Genomic DNA, 20,585 nt, shown 5'->3' with positions numbered 1-20,585 from the left:
TCTGTGTCCACATTTTCCCCTTTTGTAAAGACATAAGTCATACTGGATTGGATCCCACCATAATGATTTCATTTTAACTTGATTACCTCTGTAAAGAGTATATTTCCCTGTAATCTCAGCACTTTGGGAGGCCGAGGCGGGTGGCGCATGCCTGTAGTCCCAACTACTCAGGAGGCTGAGGCAGGAGAATTGCCTGAACCCAGGAGGCGGAGGTTGCGGTGAGCCGAGATCACGCCATTTACCAGCCTGGGTAACGAGAGTGAAACTCCATCTCAATAAAAAAAAATAAGAGTGTATTTCCAAATAAAGTCACATTTTGAGGTACTGGTGATTAAGACTTCAATATATCTTTTTGGGAGGACACAATTTTATACATATATATGTAATTATCTAGCAATATAGAAAATATAGACATAGAATAGATATAGATATATAGAGAATATATATCTATCTATAGAATATTAGCTATCTGGATATAGAATACATACATATGTACTTTTAAACATTTGTAGTCCAGTGATGTAAGCTCAAGTCTCAGTCCTAGAAAAAAGTTTCAGAAAAAGGTCCTTCATTCTTTGTTAAGGCAAGATAGATTACCAGTGGGGGGAAACTTCCTTTTTGTTGTTTATATATTATCAAAGTATTATATTAATATCATATATATGTATATTATTAGCTATAATAGATGAGCCTTTTATATTACTTTTTAACAATATATAGGCTATATTTTAAAATATTATATATTATAATATGGAAATGATGAACACAAGTTTAACCAATTGCTTTTTTTTAACCAAGTAACTAATTCCAGGAAAAAGATGTCAAGCCTTAAGGCAACACTTCGTTGTTGCTGTTTTTTTGTGTGTTTTTTTTCCTGACAGGGTCTCTCTGGGCTCAAGCAATCCTCCTGTTTCAGCCTCCCAAATAGCTGGGACCACATCCAGCTAATTTTTAAAAAATGTTATGTTTTTCAATATTGCTAGGAAAAGGAGCTATCACACCCAAAGTCACATCTTTGTTATATAAAAAGTCCAGATGAGAGAGGCATATAGTGATATTTACCAGTAAAATACTCTATCATATGCGGAGATGGGATCAACTGCAAAGCACTTTTGGGAACATTTAGGCTCGGGGACCCTCTAACAGACCTGATGTTGGCCTGGATCTATCTTTCAGTCCAGAGTTGGCAGAGTGAAAAGCCCAGCTCAAAGGGAGCCAACGGTCAACTTGGGGTAGAGGAGAATTCACCCAACTGGCCTCTGATTTCCCTGGAACCTCTGAGGCGTTTTCTGATTTCTGTGTCTACGCTTGGAACTGGAACTGGAAGTGGATGTGTAGGTCTGCTCTCAGGAGGAACAGATATCCAACCTGTGATTTAGTTTTTTTTTTTTCTGGCTAAGGGAATCCTTGGAAAACCTCAGGGGCTAAGTTCATTTGCCTGGGAAAACCTGGGGACTCCAGGAAGCCCCTTCTAGGCACCCCACCGTTCTTCAGTATCTCGTGGACCTGAGGCTTCCGTTTCTGATTATGCTATCTCTCAATGGCCTAGACTTGGTCTATGTATGGCTTGATAATTTCTTCTTTCCTCCCATGTAAAGCCAGACTAGGGGAGAGTTCCATATTGTCTTCTTTCCAGAGGATGCCTTAGGGATGGAGGGAAAGGGTTACAAAAAGTTCTGGCTACACTTGGGGTCACTGGCTAAGAGCTAACTGAAAGGGCAGTGGGTACTGTTGAGTGGGACAGATATGGAGCTCTTGGCATCAGTGAGCCTAGAAGGCAAGCAGGTGTGGAAGTGGACAGGCCAGGACCCTTGTTAGGACTCTGTACTCTCTATTATAGAAAGGCTCTACTGCTACCCCAGGCCTTCAACTGGGAGACTGGAGAAGGAGTGGGGGAAGGGGTTAGACAAGGAGGCACAGGGGCAGATGGTGATTTCTGGTGGTCATTCATTAATTTCTTCATTCTTTCATTTAAAAAATATTTACTGGCCAGGCTCAGTGGCTCACACCTGTAATCCCAGCACTTTGGGAGGCCGAGGCGGGTGGAGCACAAGGTAAGGAGTTCGAGACCAGCCTGACCAACATGGTGAAACCTCATCTCTACTAAAAATATAAAAATTAGCTGGGCGTGGTAGCACATGCCTGTAATCCCAGCTACTCAGGAGTCTGAGGCAGGAGAATTGCCTCAACCTGGGAGGCGGAGGTTGCCGTGAGCCAAGATGGTGCCACTGTACTCCAGCCTGGGCGACAGAATGAGACTTCATCTAAAAGAAAAGGAAAAAAAATATTTACTGAGTACTTACTGTGTACCAGATACCATAGTAGACCAAGACTCCATTTTTAAAGGAATTTACAGTACAATAATTAAGGAATGGGGGGAAATAGTAAGGATCAGGGCAATAGTAGGAAACAGATTTGGGAATTTTCGTCTCCTCAGTATGTGTGTGTCTATCTGTCCATCACATATGTGTGTGTGTGTGTGTGTGTGTGTGTGTGTGTGAGAGAGAGAGAGAGAGAGAGAGAGAGAGACTGAGAGAAAAAAAGGTTTTTTCTCTTCCTACAATGTCCTGATCACAGACCAATGCATCTTTACCTACTCCAATATGCACGCATGCTCCAAATTGTAGGCTCGCTATCAATGACCAACAGCCTTCCTATCAAAGGAACCTTTTCTAAAACCTTTTCTACCTCTCAGGAGCCAAAGGATGGTGAATGGCCTCAGTCAGGGCATATACACATGCACCAAGTGAGCACATTCCGGGTGGGGCATACACAAGGTAGCTTTGGGTTTTGGAAAGATGCATTTGGGTCCAGTCAGTGAAAAATCAGTCAAGTAGCCTATAAAGTCAACTGTGGTTTGTTTTGGATTTAAGCCATACTTAAGGGGCCATATGCATGTACCTCGCTTTAAGAAAACCTGTACCCAAAAATCCCAATTTTGAAAGGGAGACAGGAATGTGCCTGACCATTTTTGTAAGCCAGCTAGAGCCCTCATTTATTGACACAGGTGTATCAAAGAGGTGGCGAAGCCCTTGAAGGAACATCTGATTCAATCCTCTGCCTTCTGATGATTTCAGATCATCTCAGGCAAATGGGCCTTTATCTGGTTTTGGCAGACTCCCAGAGACTACCAATGAGTTAAAAATGTGGCCGTGGCTGCCGTGGGGTTGAGAGGTCTGCACAGACACAAACCTGCCTTGTCTTTTAAAATGAGAAGGGACTCTGGGGCCTTGTGGCAAAGGGTGTAGTTTTCTGAAAAAAATCAAATTCAAATAAATTATTAAATTAAAACATAAACTGAATTAGGGGCATATATTTGGGATGTCCCTCATACTTCATGGAAATTGTGAAATACATCTCTTTGTTCAAGTTTAAAATTCAACCAACTAAGCTTCTCTTCACAAAAGGGGAGGAGTTCTCATGATCTGATCTTTGCAATTTCCTCTAAAGTATGGCTTTCTGTATTTATTTAGGAGTACTTATGTTCAGTCAGGGCATGGTTTACCCTTGTCGTGTAGCCTTATTATGGCTTGATTTCACAGTGGACTACTCACCTTTTAGTAACCAATTTGTGACCCAGCAGAAATTTCTCTCTTACAAGGAGTTTGGAGTCTTATTTATTTCGCAACCTTTATTTGTGTATGAGATGAACCATGACATTTAAACTATGCTTGATAGCTTAACAGATTATAAGAACAAAACCAGATGGCCCAAACAAAAATAATGCTTCGATTGCTTTAAAATTCAATGTCAAAAATTAAAAACAGCTTTCTAAAAACCTTGACTCTTTTTTTCCCTGAGATAACTTTGAATCATATATGCGGAAGTATATTTTCCCCCCAAATTAGAAATATATAAACCAAAAACGTAACAATGGTTATTTGGGGGTTGAGAAATGTGTTTCCTTCTTTTTTCCTTTGACAGTACTCAATTTTTCTGCAGTTACTTTTAGAATGAGAAAAAAAAAATTAATGGCTTCTTTATAATTTAATTTTAATGAAGACTTTTTTTAGGGTTTGGTCAAGGTGTTTTTCTCTGCTGAGAAAATGGACATTGTTAAGCATTAGCAGTTCATAATTCTTCTGCCACACAAAATGATGAATAATGTGCGGTTACTTTAACACTGTGCTTCATGAGGCTGGAAAACTGAACCGATCTCAGCGTCTTGAAAATTAATGTAAATTCTACAAAAGTAGTTACTTAATTTTCTAACTCACTTTAATGTACTTTCAACATCATTAGTATTAATCACAATTGTCACTTTCTTTGAGAGCAGTGAAATCAACTAATTCCTTAAAACTGGGCTTTAAAAAGAACGTCTATTTTAAAAGGCTCTCAAACCTTGAGAGAAGTCAGAATGTGACTGCTTGAACGTTTAAACTACAGCATCCACAAAGTGTTTGGATTCCTTTTTGTCGTTCTTGTCTTGTAAAAGAATCTGTATTCTGAGTCAGATTCATTTTTCTTTAAATCAGCTGCAAGAGAGTGAACAAACTTTGTTGCAAATCAAAGCCCTGACAGTTACATTTCCCTGAGATAATTGCATGCTGCTTTGGAGTTTCCTTTTCCCCTCTGTTTCCTTTTGTTTTGACAACAAGTTTCTGGGAAAACAATATACAAATGATAACTATGCTGTCGCGAGTATACTGAATTTTAAAAATAAATAGCTGTCGACCCAAAAAGCTTCCAGGAGCCTATGGAGTGAGTTCTTTTTCCAAACCGTTCCAAAACCAGATGTGGAAATGTTTAGCTAATTCCCCTTCCCATTCTTCATGCAAAGAGTTCATACGTGTCTCTAACGACATCAGAGGAGATGGGGAGCCAAAAATCCTGTCTGCTCTGAAAGAGATTTCTCTGAAACTTCTCAGTTCACTCTGTAACGTCACAAAACTAATCTGAACTTCTGCTTTTGTCTTTTTTATAAGGATTTTTTGGGGGTCCTGAGATTAAAAACTTTGAGCTTAGCCCAATATTCAATCTCTTTACTATAAAACATTAAGAAATAGAGCTCATGGTAAGAACATTTGAAATTTACCCTCTTAGCAATTTTGAAATATGCATTACTATTAGCTGAAGTCACCATGCTGTGCAATAGATCACTAGAACTTATTCCTCTTGTCTAACTGAAACTTTACTTTTTGACCAGGATCTCCCTTTATCCCACCCACTCCACCCCACCAACCACCACTCTACTCTCTACTTCTTTAAGTAAGGCGATGGACATGTTAACCAGCTTGATCTAAAATAATCATTCCACAATGTATATACATAGATCATTGTTACATGTATATATATAGAACACTGTATCCCTTAAATACATACCATTTTCATTTGTCAATTTTAAAACAGAACAACGCTGAACTTTATAAGCAGCATTTTCAGCATAAAAAAATTAATGATGGAGAGTTACGTGGCAGCTCTTCTTCCTCTTTCCTTTTTTTTGTTTGTTTGAGCCAATCCATTCTCTTCCTGCCTATAAGAAGAAAAAGCCTGTCTTGGTTTTACAAGTACTATAAGATCTCAGTCGGGCTTTGCTAATCAGATTGTACCATTGTCAGTGACTGATGTAGATATCTCTCAAACATAAACACTGGAATTTTTCTTAACTTAATTAAAAGAGCAGATTTGATTATGGGAGAAGAAAGGAAATGTAGTTTATATCCCCAAAATGAAACTTTTTATGATTTTTTAATGTAAAGAACTTGTTAAAGCTTATTAGGGAGTTCTTGAAGAAAACTGGTAAAGGAGCCAGTGGGAAACGTATATGCATAAACTCCATTTAGAAAAAAACAGAAAGCGACTTGTACTCTGCAGCTTCAAGGAAAGCAAACATTTTGCGTCCAGGTGTTATTAGCAGCTCTGAGTTTGCCTGACCCCTCTATAGCTCAGCTCAGGACACTGTGTACCAACAGCTGAGCCCTACTTGGCTATACAAATGCATCTAAGCTCAAACCCTGAGACCTGCTTTCTTTCTCAGCCCATAGGGCTCCCCAAGAAGCTGGACAGTAGTCCCAAAATGAGTGTTCCCTTCTTTGCATTTATTTCTTCCCCAGTCCCCAACTCCACCTCAGCTCTAAAGAGTTCTGAAGACTTTAAATAGAATTCTGCCCTAAGCTCCTGGAATACTGTGCATGCCTGAATGATGGTAAAAAATACCTTCAGCTGAGCACCCCCACACTGCCCTCTCTTCTGGCACCTCCTTCCCATCTCTAGGCCCTCAGCCTTCTTTTTGCTCTTCTTCCAGTAACTACAGCCCACTTTCTCCCTCTCTTGTTCAGGATCCCATTCTTCCAGCACATCTCAGCAAGGTGTTAGAAAAGCCAGCTGATGAACTCTGTTGTAAATGACTTGTAACTATCCCCGCCGGGAGTGGTGGCTCACGCCTGTAATCCCAGCACTTTGGGAGGCCGAGGCGGGTGGGTCATGAAAGCAGCATGGCCAACATGGCAAAACCCCGTCTCTACTAAAAATACAAAAATTAGCCTGGTGTGGTAGCAAGCACCTGTAATCCCAGATACTCAGGAGGCTGAGGCAGGAGAATCACTTGAAGTCAGGAGGTGGAGGTTGCAGTGAGCTAAGGTCGTGCCACTGCACTGCAGCCTGGGTGACAGAGCAAGACTCTGTCTCAAAAAAAAAAAAGAAAAAAGAATTAAACTAACCATCCCCCATCTCTCTCTCTCTCTCACACACACACACACACACACACACACACACACACGTGGGCACACCCTGCATACACTGTTCTACCCTTCCCTAGGAATTGCAGGTAGCAGGAGAAGGGAGGCTGCCTTGCTTTGAGGATCTGTACTCAGCAGGAAGGAGACAGTCCCAAAGTGTGCCAGTGAGCTAGGCATTCACAAGCTCATTGGAAAGTACATTCTGCTCTCCCCCTAATCTCTTTCTCTCCCCTTAGACATGAGCAACCTTAGACCTGGGTCTCAGTGACCTCCTCTTTAAGCTTTATCTGAGCTCAAGCGTATCCTGTCACACGCATAGTCATCTTCATTTATTTCTGTATCATATGGTGAGCTGTTCTTGGCTTTATAAAAATCAGAGGAAACAGATTCTACCGTGTTCACATTTGGAGACTTGTGCTAAATGAACCCTAAACTCCATGACGTTATTGAACTCCTTCCTTTGAGCCTGAGTCAGTGCAGCATAATCAAGAAGTGAATGTGCGGGGGTGAGAAGTGAGGTAGTCTAAAATGATTGCTTGAGGGGCCCATTTCTCAGAAATTCTAGACGTTTTATAATTATATTTGGATTATCTATGGGGACAGAGGAGGAGGAGTACAGAAAAGATGCTTGAAGGAGGGAGAGGAAATGGATGGCTTTGCTCCCTGGAAAGGAGTCACCACTTGGGTGTTAGTTTTGGGTTTTCAGTAAAAAGTTGTTTCGTTGGCCTAGTCCAGATTTACTTAAGGAGGTTTTCATTCAGGGCAATTAGGCCCAGGTTGTGGGATGATGTTAGCGAGAGAGGCAGGAAGGGAAAGAAAACCCACCTTAAGCACATTTAGGACAAGGTGGTCTTTAGACCAAGACAGTAGTGCCGCAAGTGATGGGCTGATTATCTCAGCTGCCCAAAGGCACCTCAGCAGATGTGCCGTATTCCAGAGCAGGTGGTTGCTTTGCTTAACTGTCGAGTCCTCCGGAACCAGCTCACATCAGAATTTACTTCTTTGTGTTGTTATCATTGTTTCCTTTTTGTTTGTTTTGGGTTTTTTTTTTTTTTTTTTTGGTGTGGGGGGGGCGGAGGTGGGGAGAGAGAAAGGAGATAAGTTTTTGTTTGTTCCTGCTGCTTCTGCTTTTGCTTTGTGAAAAACAAAACCCCAAAAACTGGTCCCAGGAGAGACATTTCAGAAGGAACACAGAGGAAAGAAAGGAGCCTGGCAGATCTTTGGGGGTTTCTCCTTTACACCCCCAACACCTCTGAGAGAATGAGGAATCATTAATGGCAGAGTGAGAGATAGTGAGACCAGTCTGTACCAATCAGAAACAAAACATTTCATCCAGGCCAGTGCACTTTTCTAGTGGGCTCCTATGCCATGGTTTCCATTAAAGAATGCAGCAAATTTGTCGCTATCAAGGGAAGAGAAAGAGCTGCATTTTTGCAACTGGGGAAAAAGAGAAAATACATGTCTTGGGACACTTTTTGGCCCATTGCTATGCACATAGTAGGCATTCAACAAATATGAGTCAAAGAATGAATGTGTGTAGGGGTTACTTGTCTCAGCAGGGAACAAAAGTGAATTCCTATATGCATGTACATTTCCTTCCAAACTGTAGGCACTTTATGTGATTTATGTCATTTTCGCTTGTAAAATGAAAGTTGACTTGGAAAACATTGGATGATGTTGCTCTTGCTTTCTTCTTTCTTCATCTGTTACCTCCTTCTGATAACATGTTCTAGATACTTATTCCTAGCACCACTTTTTCTCCTTGCTGGTCTGCCTGCCACTCTTTGACAGCTAAAAGCAATAGGACTAGGAAGTGGCCACAGAGCTTCCTATTGAAAAAGAAAACAATAAAAAGCTAGAGAAAGTAAAAGTAGGTAAAGCAAAGATTTAAGGTGATATCTTGTCAATCAGTGTGTAAAGTACAGACAGTCCTCCCTTTCTTCCTTTTTTTTCAATTTGAGGCAAAGTTTTTCTCTGTTGCCCAGGCTGGAGTGCAGTGGCTCAGTCTTGGCTCACTATAGCCTCAACCTCCCAGGCTCTAGCAGTCCTCCTACCTCAGCCTCCTGGGTAGCTCAGACTACAGGTGTTCGCCACCATGCTCGACTAGTTTTTTGTATTGTTTTATAAAGACAGTCTCTCACTATGTTCCCGGGGCTGGTCTTGAACTCCTGGGCTCAAGCGGTCCTCCCACCCCAGCCTCCTAGAGTACTGGGATTACAGGAATGAGCTGCCACAACCTAGTCCCTTTCTTTAATATAAGATTTTTACAGTAGTTTTCATGTGTAATATTATTGAAAGTTTTAAAATATAAAACCAGCATGTTGGCCAGGCACAGTGGCTCACGCCTATAATCTCAGCACTTTGGGAGGCCGAGGCAGTCAGATCACGAGGTCAAGAGATTGAGAACATCCTGGCCAACATGGTGAAACCCCATCCAAAAATTAGATGGGCATGGTGGTGTGTGCCTATAGTCCCAGCTACTTGGGAGGCTCAGGCAGGAGAATTGCTTGAACCCAGGAGGTGGAGGTTGCAGTGAGCTGAGATCGCGCTACTACACTCCAGCCTGGCGCCCACTGACAAAACAACAGTCTGTCCAAAAAAAAAAAAAGCATGTTTTCATGTTTCTGCAATTTCACTATTTTACAAGGTGTTCCAAAGAATATATCAGGGAGTCTATTGGTCATAATTACTTATGATGCTGCTGCCAGAGTTTATGAAGCATTTGTTTGATCATTTTAAGTGCCACTAGGCAAAATTTCAATATTTGGTTCTTAGGAATAAACCACAATTCCTTATGTTTTTATTTGATCAAATTTGTTGATAACCACAACAAAAAAGCAATAGGGAAGGGTTCATTAGTATGGTCTATGGGAGGACATTGAGACCCCTAAAGAGGCAAGTATTGCCATCTTGAATTAAACGCTATCTCCTATCTCTTTATTCAATGTTTGAGACAAAAACTGTTCTGTTTTGGGTTCGTCTTGAGGTTAAACACAAAAGAATGCCAGTCCTGATCAGTGTAAACTGTTGTTCTACATACTTGGGATATATGTTTTATACTAGAACAGCATGGGAAAGTCACTTTTAAAAGCTATTGTAATTGTTCATAAGCACTTGAGTTCCAACAATGAAATTCAAATTCAGTTCTCTCTCAAATGAAAGTTTTCCTCTTCTTAATGCCTTAGGGACAGACTTTTGCTTAAAAAATAGATCATGTTTGAACTTTCATAGAAAATAAAATGATTTGCCTCTTGTGTTTTTATGTGCTCTAGAAATCCTCACTGGACGGCTTCCTGTTTCCTGTGGTTCATTATCTGATTGGCTGCCGGGATGAAAGTGTTTGAGTTCATAGGAGTGATGGTCCTCCTCACCTCCACGTTTTCAGCCTGTTCAGGACAAAGTCCAATGACTGTGCTATGCTCCATAGATTGGTTCATGGTCACAGTGCACCCCTTCATGCTAAACAACGATGTGTGTGTACACTTTAATGAGCTACACATGGGCCTGGGTTGCCCCCCAAACCATGTTCAGCCACATGCCTTCCAGTTCATCTACCGTGTTACTGAATGTGGCATCAGGGTCAAAGCTGTCTCTCCAGACACGATTATCTACAGCACTGAGATACATTACTCTTCCAAGGGCACGCCATCTAAGTTTGTGGTCCCAGTGTCATGTGCTGCCCCCAAAAAGTCCCCATGGCTCACCAAGCCCTGGGGTTTCATGAGAGTAGCCAGCAAGAGCAGGGCCACAGCCCAGAAGGATGAGAAATGCTCCAAGGTATTCACCTCGTCACAGCCCAGCCAAAGGCCCAACTGTGATTGTCCACCTTGTGTCTTCAATGAAGAAGAGCATACCCAGGTCCCCTGTCACCAAGCAGAGGCTCAAGAGGCCCAACCTCTGCAGCCATCTCACTTTCTTGATATTTCCGAAGATTGGTCTCTTCGCACAGATGATCTTATTGGGTCCATGTGATCCCCGGGGTTGGAATCTCCTGAACGTGCTATTTCTAGAGTTAGTATGCAGTGTACAAATATCTCACAAATAAGTGCTCTTATGCTATTCATGTGAGCACTTCTGAGAAAGAGCAACCCATAGCAACCTCATGAATTAAGCCTTTTTCTATATTTTTATAATCATGTGTAAACAAAAAAATAAAATTCTGATTGCATAAAAATATGTTGGGCATTTTTATTTAATAAGCACATACTTCATTTTTAGTATGGGCCAGGCATTGTTCTAAGTGGTTTGCAAACAGTGGTGCCTGGTCTCATCTCTCTAGGATGCCTTCCCTCTCCTTAAAGTTCCTCTAAGAAAGCCTTCCGCAATTGACCCTCTATCTATATCCCCATTTCCCTTACACTCTGCACCCCTAACAGTACTTAGCTACATTGTTTCTTAGTTCGATCTATACACTTCTCAGCTACATTGTTTCTTAGTTCGATCTACAACTGTGTCACTTTTTATCCACAAAAAGCATAGGATGCACTGGTGATTTATAAACCATCAATGGTTCTAAGAAGCACTCAAGTCACTACCCACCAGCTAAATGGTAAACTCTTCATGTCGAGAGCCAGAGCTTATGCTTTAGCCACAGACTGATAGTGCTTTGAAAGTTTTTTTCCCCCAACATCTATGATCGGAAAATTTTTGCCAAATTTTGGCTATTAACTTTCTCAAAGGGGTAAGAGAGAAAATAAGGCATAACAGGAAATGAATTGTTAAGAAATTTATTATTGAGGCCAGGAGCAGTGGCTCACTCCTGTAATCCCAGCACTTTGGGAGGCCGAGGCAGATGGATCACCTGAGGTCAGGAGTTCATCACCAGCCTGGCTAACATGGTGAAACCCTGTCTCTTCCAAAAATACAAAAATTAGCCGGGCATGATAGTGGTGCACGCCTGTAGTCCCAGCTACCCGGGAGGCTGAGACTAAAGAATCTCTTGAGCCTGGGAGGTGAAGGTTACAGTGAGCCGAGATCATGCAACTGTACTCCAGCCTGGGTGGCAGAGCAAGACTCTGCCAAAAAAAAAACAAAAAAGAAAAGAAAAATTTATTATTGAATGCTACTACATGATGCTAGGCACTGTCCTAGGCACAGAGGATATGGCAGTGAATTGAAAGGGACTCAAAAAAATTGAGGCCACATAGAAAATAAATAAATAAAGATAAATTCAGATTGCAACAAGTAACAAGTGCTATGGAGACCTAAAATTTAAGGAAGGCCTCAGAGTACTTGTCATTTCAACTGAGTCTTGCATGTGAAGAAGGAGCCAGTTCTGAGATGATCTGGGGAGAACACATTCCAAATAGTAGAAGCATCTCATTTAATCTTCACTACAACCTGTAAGAGAAATACTCTTCCTATATCTATTTTATAAATGATGAAATGGAAGCACAGAGATGAAGAGAATTGCCCAAGGCCACATACCTATTAAGAAGCAGACTAGCTCAAAGTATCGTATTGTACACCATATATATATATATATATATATATGTACTTTTTATTTGTCATTAAAAATAAATTCACTGACACAAGAACAGAAAGCCAAACACCACATGTTCTCACTCACAGATGGGTGTTGAACAACGAGAACATGTGGACTCAGGGAGAGGAGCATCACACACTGGGGCAGTTGGAGGGGGTAGGGGAGAGACAGCGGGGGGTGGGGAGGGAGGGGAGGATGGGGAGGGATAACATGTGGAGAAATGCCAGATACAGTATGCACCTAAAGTTAAATAAATAAATTTTTAAAAAATTAAATAATTAATTTGGCCAGATGCAGTGGCTCACACCTGTAATCCCAACATATTGGGAGGCCAAAGCAGGAGGATTGCTTGAGCCAAGAAGTTTGAGCCCAGCCTGAGGAACATAATAAGACCTCATCTCTACAACAATTTTAAAAATTAGCTGGGCACGGTGATGCACACCTGTAGTACCAGCTACTTGAAAGTCTGAGGTGGGAGGATCACTTAAGCTTTGGAGGTCAAGGCTGCAGTGAGCCATGATCATGCCACTGCACTCCAGCCTTGGTGACAGAGTGAAACACTGTCTCAAAGATCAATTAATTAATTAAAATTACACAATGTTGACACAATGTTTGCATATTGAATATAGGCAAAGTGCTTCAGTAGATGAGTAAATTTAGAAATTCAGTCATGGTAGCTGAAGAAACAGCTGTTCATTTAAAAATCCCCTACCCCTTCTTGAGGAAAACTGAGTAATAATCCCTGAAAATAGTGTATTCATACAAAAAATGTTTATTGAGCCTGTCTTAATGCCAAGTACTATGTTAGATGCTGAGGATGCAATGGGAAATAAGACTGACACAATCTAATTGGGGTGAGGGAGACAAGTAAAGAGGCCTACAGAGGTAGAGGCTATAGAGGCTACTCCAGCTCAGAGCATGTGCCTGTGCACAGACGTGAGCACTGGGCTGAGGTCATCAGAGAAAGTGCAAGTGGTCTGGTCCAATACAATGAAGGTAGAGTGGGGGGCGGTGACGGTGATGAGTGATGGGTCTAAAGCAGTGGTGGTATATGAGACTATGCGCAAGAGAGCCAGCACGTCCCTCCGCCACTCTCTCTTCAGAAGCTAACAGATTATTTAATACTAAAACACAGACAAACAACTTAGCAAACAATCGACACTAGAAATATTAGACTTGGGCTATGATGTGCAAGTTGGGCATTTCATAACTGGAAGGGTGATATTCACAGAGACTTTCCCTGCAGTTGCAAAATGTATCAGTCCTTGGAAAAAACTCAAGACCTCCATTGTAATAATAGGAGTTACTATGTGCCAGACACATGATATGCATGATCTCATTTAATCCTCACAAAAGCTCTACAAGGTGAAAGTGAGTTTCTCTGTTTTATAGATGAGGAAACTGAGGCTCAGAGAAATGGAGATTGTACCATTAGTAAATGACATAACTGGGACTCAAACCCATGTTTGTGTAGCTCCAAAGTCCACTTTCCCCTCTGTACTCAACACTCCCTCCCAAAGAAGGAGAGTCTTCCATGTAGACTAGAAGATCCAGGAAGGCTTCTTGGTAGAGGTAAGCAAAGACCCCACTGTTAGAAGATGAAGAGGACTTGGCTAAGCAGAGAAGAGGAAGTAGAGTATTCTTTGTGGTCATAAGCCCTGGGACAGAGTGGACAAGTGCACTGTGCTGGAGGGAGGCTACTTAGGGGGCTACTGCTCTAACCTAGGTGAGAGGAGATGAGAGCAGATGGGGGAAGGAGTTGAAGAGTAGGAAGAGAAGAAAATGAGATCCATTTCAAGTGAAGAACAACAGGACTTCATTCTAGCCTACAGGAAACAGTTAAATGTCCATAAAAGCCTCATTCATGATTAAGAGAGAAATTGAATTTGGAGCGTGGAACGCTCCAGACCTTAGAGCAGAGAGACAGGTTTCATGGAGGGCAAGACTTAAGCTATGCTCTGATCTGTCTTACTGGATATATGTGAAAAAGAAGAGGTTGACTCAAAGAAGATGTCACCATCAAGAGCCCTAGAAGTTCAGAAGACATGGTAAGTTCTGGATTTAAGTAAGGAAATTGGGGTGATGGTAGAGGATGGGGGAAGATTATTCTAGGTTGATCATGTTGAGCTTGAGATGACAGTGACATCCAAGTGGATATGTCCAGGAATCAGCTCGAGAAATGGACCTGGAGCTCAAGTAAAGGGTAATTACTAGAAGATAAAGCCTTGGGAGATCACACGAGTACAGGAAAGAGAATTCCCTAATACTCAATCCTCAAAGCATTGTTAGGAAAAGGGCAAGAGAAGAACAGTCATCAAAATAATTAGAAGAGAAGTGATCAGAGATACAGAAGAAGTATGACTCATGAAATTCTAATGAGGAGCGTTGGGTGGACTCTAATCTCCAGTACAACAGATAAGCCAAGAGGTAGTAAGCACGGGCTTCACAAAACTGGAACCTTTTCATTAGACCTGAAGTGAGAGGTACAATGTAATCAGGTGAAAATGTAGGGGAAAGGCATTCTAGGCAAAGGAAACAGTAAGAATGAAGACGCAGGCCAACCATGGTGGCTCATGCCTGTAATCCCAGCATTTTGGGAGGCCGAGGTGGGAAGATCACTTGACTTCAAGAGTTTAAGACCAGCCTGTATTTTTGCATTTTTGTATGAAAAAAATCAACTGAGCATGGTGGTTCATGCCTGTAGTCCCAACTGCTTGGGCGGCTGAGGTGGAAGGATCGCTTGAGCCCAGGAGGTGGAGGTTGCAGTGAGCCAAGATAGTGCCACTGCACTCCCACCTGGGTGACAGTGAGACCCCATCTCAGAAAAAGAAAAAAAGAGGCAAATAAACATTGTGGTCAAGATCATATTTTGCATATGATGGGTTAATGTCTCAGGATAATTGGGCACAATTTTTCAAAATTTAATAGTAATTTGCACTTGTTGGCTTGGACATACCATTACTCAAAAAGTGTTCTTCGAACATTTCAGGTGCATGTTTGATCTTCTCAAATCCATATTTCTTGAGCCAGAGGTGAGTGGGTGGGGGGCTGTCTCCTGTTTGTTTGTTTTGCCTTGCTTTTCTATTATTTGGTGAAGGTACCCAGTACAGGGTCAGTCCAGGTGACTGACTGGTACTGAGAAAGGGCATGGGAGTCTGTAAGCTAAAGGAACCATTCTAAAGATGGGAAGATAAAAACACCTTGTGAAAAAACTGCATTTCAAGTTCACTAATTTATTTGCCTTTTGAAATGCCACTTCAAAAGAATGTTTTTCTCTTTTATTGTGGTAATGTTCTTTAATTTTTAAGATGACATGATTTATAAAACTCCATAACAGTGTTAATCATATTCGTGATAACAAGATGAAATGTTTCATTGCCAACAAAAGAAATGAACATTTCACCTTTCAATCTCTGGGAAAGCCAAAAATGTCTGAAACCATTTGTTATGATAATTGCTTGTCAAATATTTAAAACTTAGGGAAACAGCAAAATTTTTCACCCATAAAAGGAAACTCAAAGTAACGTTTAAATTTTTATTCTTGTAGCCTGAAAGTAGCCAACCAGATTTTTTAGAAAACTGTGTAAAGTACATGTAAATGTTAAGGGCAAAAGGTATTTTCTTATTAATTTGAACCTATAGCCCACTTTGGAAATGCATGGAAATACACCCGTCCCTCCTTCACCAGTAATGAAGGCTTAGTCAAGCATTAAATTAAGCACACACGCACACACACACACACACACACACACACACGTTTATAAGAAATACATTCTTAGATCCTGTCATTTGCAACAACATGGAGGGAACTGGAGGTCATTATGTTAAGTGAAATAAGTCAGGCACAGAAAGACAAACATTATGTGTTCTCATTTATTTGTGGGAGCTAAAAATCAAAACAATTGAACTCGTGGAGATAGAGAGTAGAAGGATGGTTACCAAAGGCTGGGAAGGGTAGTGGGATGGGTGGTGGGAGGGAATTGCGGATGGTTAAAGGGTACTAAAAATTAGTTAAAATAATGAATAAGACTTAATATTTGATAGCACAACAGTGTGTCTACAGCCATAATAATTTAATTGCACATTTTTAAATAACAAAAAAAGTATAACTGGATTGCTTGTAACACAAAGGATACATGCTTGAGGGGATGGACACCCCATCTTCCATGATGTGATTATTACACGTCATGCCTGTATCACAACATCGCATGTACCACAAAAAATATATACACCTACTACATACCCACACATTTTTTCATATGAAAAAGAAATACATTATCAAGGAATGAGTGTTTATTTAAAAAAAATTAAGGCTGACTTTCACAAAAAAACATCCTTTAATTCTAATTAGTGTTAATCTCTACAATGGAGCGATACGATATCCTGTTTAAATTGTGATTATATTTGAGAATAAAGCAATGGGTTTAAAAATTGTAACTATGCTTGTTTATTGCCCCCAAAAGAAAGAAAGAAAGTGACTTGCAGTCCTGTAATTTTTCTACAACTTTTTCAGGAAAAAACAAATGAGGTCAGATTTCCGCTTATAAACTCACGTTGTTTATACAATTACAAGGCCTTCTGTATTTGTTATCTATTGCTGAATAACGCATTACCCCCAAAACAACAAACCTGCATTGTCTCACAGGGTCAGGAATCTGGGCACGACTTAGCTGAGTGCCTCTGGCTCAGTGTCTCTCCTAAGTTGCAGTCAAGCTGGCGGCTGCCACTGTGGTCATCTCGAGTCTTAACTGGAGTTTGGAGAATCAACTCCCATGCTCGCTCAAGTGGATAATGGCCAGAGACCTCAGTTCCTCTCTTGTGGCTTTCTCCATAGGCTGTCCAAGCGTCCTCATAACATGGCAGCTGATAAAGAGAGAGAAGGGGAAGGGAATGACAGAAGGCCCAAGTTAGAAGCCACACAAGTGACATCCCATGGCTTCTGCCATATTCTACTTGTTAGAAGAGTCTTTAGGTCCAGCTCACATGCTAGGAGGGATTACACAAGAGTGGGAACACCAGGAGGCAGGGATCAGTGGGGACCAGCGTAGAGGCTGCCTACCACCCCTTTAATGTCATCACACTTGCAAACTCCACAAATGCAACATTTTTCAGTTTATTTGTGTAAATACAGTTAATGTATTCCACAGACTGGGTGGAAAAGGACACGCTATGCCACTGCCGTTCTTTGTGTCCATCAGTTATATTTTTCCTCTTCAAGGAAAACAGGTTACAGGACTTGACGGATTGGCTTATGTGAATCATTCCACAAAAAGCTTCTATTGATTTTTGTAACAGGATATTGATGAAGACAGTTAAAGCCAAAGGAATAAAGCATATGATGTAAATCAAATAATAGCAATGATGATACTACATTGATCCTAATTATGTTCCCCACATTAGCGGTAATATGAACTCTTTCAACAATCCTCTAGTGTAATGTAATTCAGATCAGGCCAAGAATACTCTAAAGGTGTTCAGAGTGGGGTGAGGAGGTAGGGGAATCCAGGTAATGCATGTCTGTGTGTGTGTGCACGCAGACACATACATATGTATGCATATATATTACGTATATTTATATTTATTATTATCCAGCATCCAAGGACAAGAGGCAGGGGACTTTGCTTATTGACTTGCATATAAGTCATATAGTACACTAAACTCCCCACCACTTGCTACTTCCGTTTTTCTTTGTTCTTATCCAATTCAGAACCGTCTAGTGGGGCCAGTGGTGACGTTCCTGTGGCTTACCTGAAGGGCAACACATGAAATCAAAGTAGCTCACAGAATTATGAAACATCAGTAGCAGAGAGCGGCTCGCTGGGCCTGGGCAGGTGGTGGGGTTGAAGAAGGGTGCATAAACAAGTTTCCAAAAGGGAGGTGACAGGTGTGCCCTTTGCTATGGAGCTTTGTTAGCTGTCCTTGCTAGCTGTTCTCTGACAGGTAAGGGGGAATTGGACTGAGTCTGAAAAGTAAATGCCATACCAGTTTTCAAACCTAAGAATGAGAGAATCCCTGCCAGTGAATGTACCACTGGAAAGCACCTTGACTTTACAGTTACTAGGAGGGATATTTAAATTGGTCAAGGTATTTTCCGTGTTGTTTTGGCTTTGTCATACACACCCTATTATATAAACACCACAGGGATGTAAAAATTATTTGCATTTTAAAGTCACTTTAAAATTTTTAACTTTTTGCCAAATATATTTCTATCAAGGGCTCTTTAAAGCTCTGTCTGCAACTTAAACGGGCACACATCTTTAAAAGAAAAGCTCATTTTCCAAGTAATGCCTACAGAATATTCTATTTTTGAAGCTATATTTACATAACAAAGCACTAAAGGAAGCCCAGTTTCTATGGGGTTAGAGAAATTCTAGCTCTCTCCACTGCCAAGGGTGGGTCAGGAACAAATTGACCCAAAAGTAAGCCTCAATGCCATTCCTCCACAACTCCTGTGATAATTTACCATCTGCAATCAAAGTAAAATAATCTCTTCAAAAGTCTCGTCCTTTTATGGTTCATTCTACAAATTAATTCTCATTTTCATTTCATATTTCACAGGTTTAACTTTCTTTCGCTTTACCCAGGTAGAGAAATCACACGCCTCTAATGATAGATGCACCTAAATTCTAAATATGTTTTGGTATTTGAGTTACAGCAAGTACAGGGAATATCTAAGTTGCCCAAGTTACTTTCCATGTTGTTTTAACTTCATGAAAATATTTGATGACAATTTTTAAGACTGCCCATGAAAAAGAACATTCTGCAGTTTGAAGCTCTGCCACTACCGAAAAACGAAAACAAACAAAAACGAAAACCACAGTCTCAATCCAGAAGGTGTGTACTATATTTTCACCCCTCTGTTCCATCAAATCAGCACACAGTAGTAAGTTTGTCTTTCAACTAATTTTTTAACCTGATATTTACTGTTATTTCACAGCATACTTTGTATGAGTAACTTAACAAGAAATTGATTAACTTTAAAGGTCAATTAAAATTAAATCCTAGTTGGAACTTTTGGTGTGTGCAAGTGCAGGTAGGTGAGGAAGGGAGGGGGAGGAAGGGAGGGGAGAGAGGGATGGAATACCTGGGGTGGGGGAAGAGTCTGGTACATCTCCTGATATGCAATAGGCATATGATAAATAGTATTTTTCCACTCTTTCTCTTCCCAAATAAAAATGTTCACTCCAGTGTGGAATGGAGAAGATATTCTAATTTTTCAGATAGTCCTGGGTTTACCATAGTTTATAGTGCATATGGATACCATATAAGCCAGGTGAATCTGTTAAAAAACATTGCTTTCATTACATCACACCCCTGCCCCTTTAAAAGCATCACACATACACACACCAAAAAAAAAAAAGAAAGAAAAGAAAAGAAAAAAAGCTCCATACCATCCTGCAACTAAAGTCACAACTCCTCTGCCTACTTCCAGGCCCCCCATAATCTTTTTTGGTTTTTTTTTTGAGATAGTTTCTCTCTGTTGCCCAGGCTGGAGTCCAGTGGCACGATCTCCACGCACTGCAACCTCTGCCTCCCGGGTTCAAGCTATTCTCCATTCTCCTGCCTCAGCCTCCCGAGTAGCTGGGATTATAGGCGCATGCCACCATGTGGGCTAGTTTTTGTATTTTTTAGTAGAGACAGGTTTTCACCATGTTGACCAGGCTGGTCTCAAACTCTTGACCTCAAACAATCCACTCGCCTTGGCCTCATAAGGTGCTGGTGTTACAAGTATGAGCCACCACGCCCACCCCATGCCCCGATTATCTGACATCACCTTACTTGTCCAGCCCGCTCTCTAAATCCCCAGTATAAAGGCTCTGCCCAACTAGGTCCATCTCCTTTCAGTTCTTTACCTCCTGGCTTCTGAAAATGCTGTTTTGCCCATTCCATCCAAATCTCACCTTCCCTTTAAGGATTGGCTTGAAGCTTTAAAGTATAAAATGATGGTGATAGATTTTCAGGAGAGAGTTTATAGTACTGAGCAGCTAATTTAAAAGCAAATTAATTCTACATTATTCCAGAGGATGTGTTCCAAGTATCAGTCCCAGATGGACGTTTGTGAAGCCAACATGTTAGATATGGGCTCAACAACCCTTGGTCGGCACCAATAGTACCAAATAGTGCCAAAGCCAGCTCTTGAGGATGTTAGCCATCATCTTTACCACCAACACAGCACCTTGTTCCTACTTCTTCCAGCTCCCTTTCTCCCTTCTCCAGTATACACTCACTTAACAAATATGTTCTGGATTCCTTTCTAACTTGGCCGGGCGCAGTGGCTCATGCCTGTAATCCCAGCACTTTGGGAGGCCAAGGTGGGTGGATCACTTGAGGTCAGGAGTTGGAGACCGGCCTGGCCAACATGGCAAAACCCGTCTCTATAAAAAATACAACAAATTACCCGAGCGTGGTGGCGCACACCTGTA

At 41.1% G+C, this 20,585-nt stretch overlaps 1 protein-coding gene across 4 annotated transcripts in view; it reads left to right on the top strand.

The window, feature by feature from the left end:
- PLAC1 (placenta enriched 1) overlaps positions 1-10,851 on the top strand; it is a 196,280-nt gene extending 185,429 nt beyond the window's left edge. For all 4 annotated transcript variants that reach the window (XM_035287605.3, XM_054251494.2, XM_035287604.3 and 1 more), the window contains one exon: positions 9,950-10,851. In XM_035287605.3, the coding sequence (XP_035143496.1) occupies positions 10,008-10,649 (642 nt within the window). In that variant the 5' untranslated portion in view covers positions 9,950-10,007 and the 3' untranslated portion in view covers positions 10,650-10,851. The remainder of the gene's footprint in view (positions 1-9,949) is intronic.
- The last annotated feature ends 9,734 nt before the right edge of the window (positions 10,852-20,585 follow it).

Source organism: Callithrix jacchus, chromosome X (genome assembly GCF_049354715.1).
Source record: "Callithrix jacchus isolate 240 chromosome X, calJac240_pri, whole genome shotgun sequence".
NCBI classification, from domain to species: Eukaryota; Metazoa; Chordata; class Mammalia; order Primates; family Cebidae; genus Callithrix; species Callithrix jacchus.
Note: the sequence above shows the minus strand (reverse complement) of the source record. Positions and strands in the feature narration are given on the sequence as shown.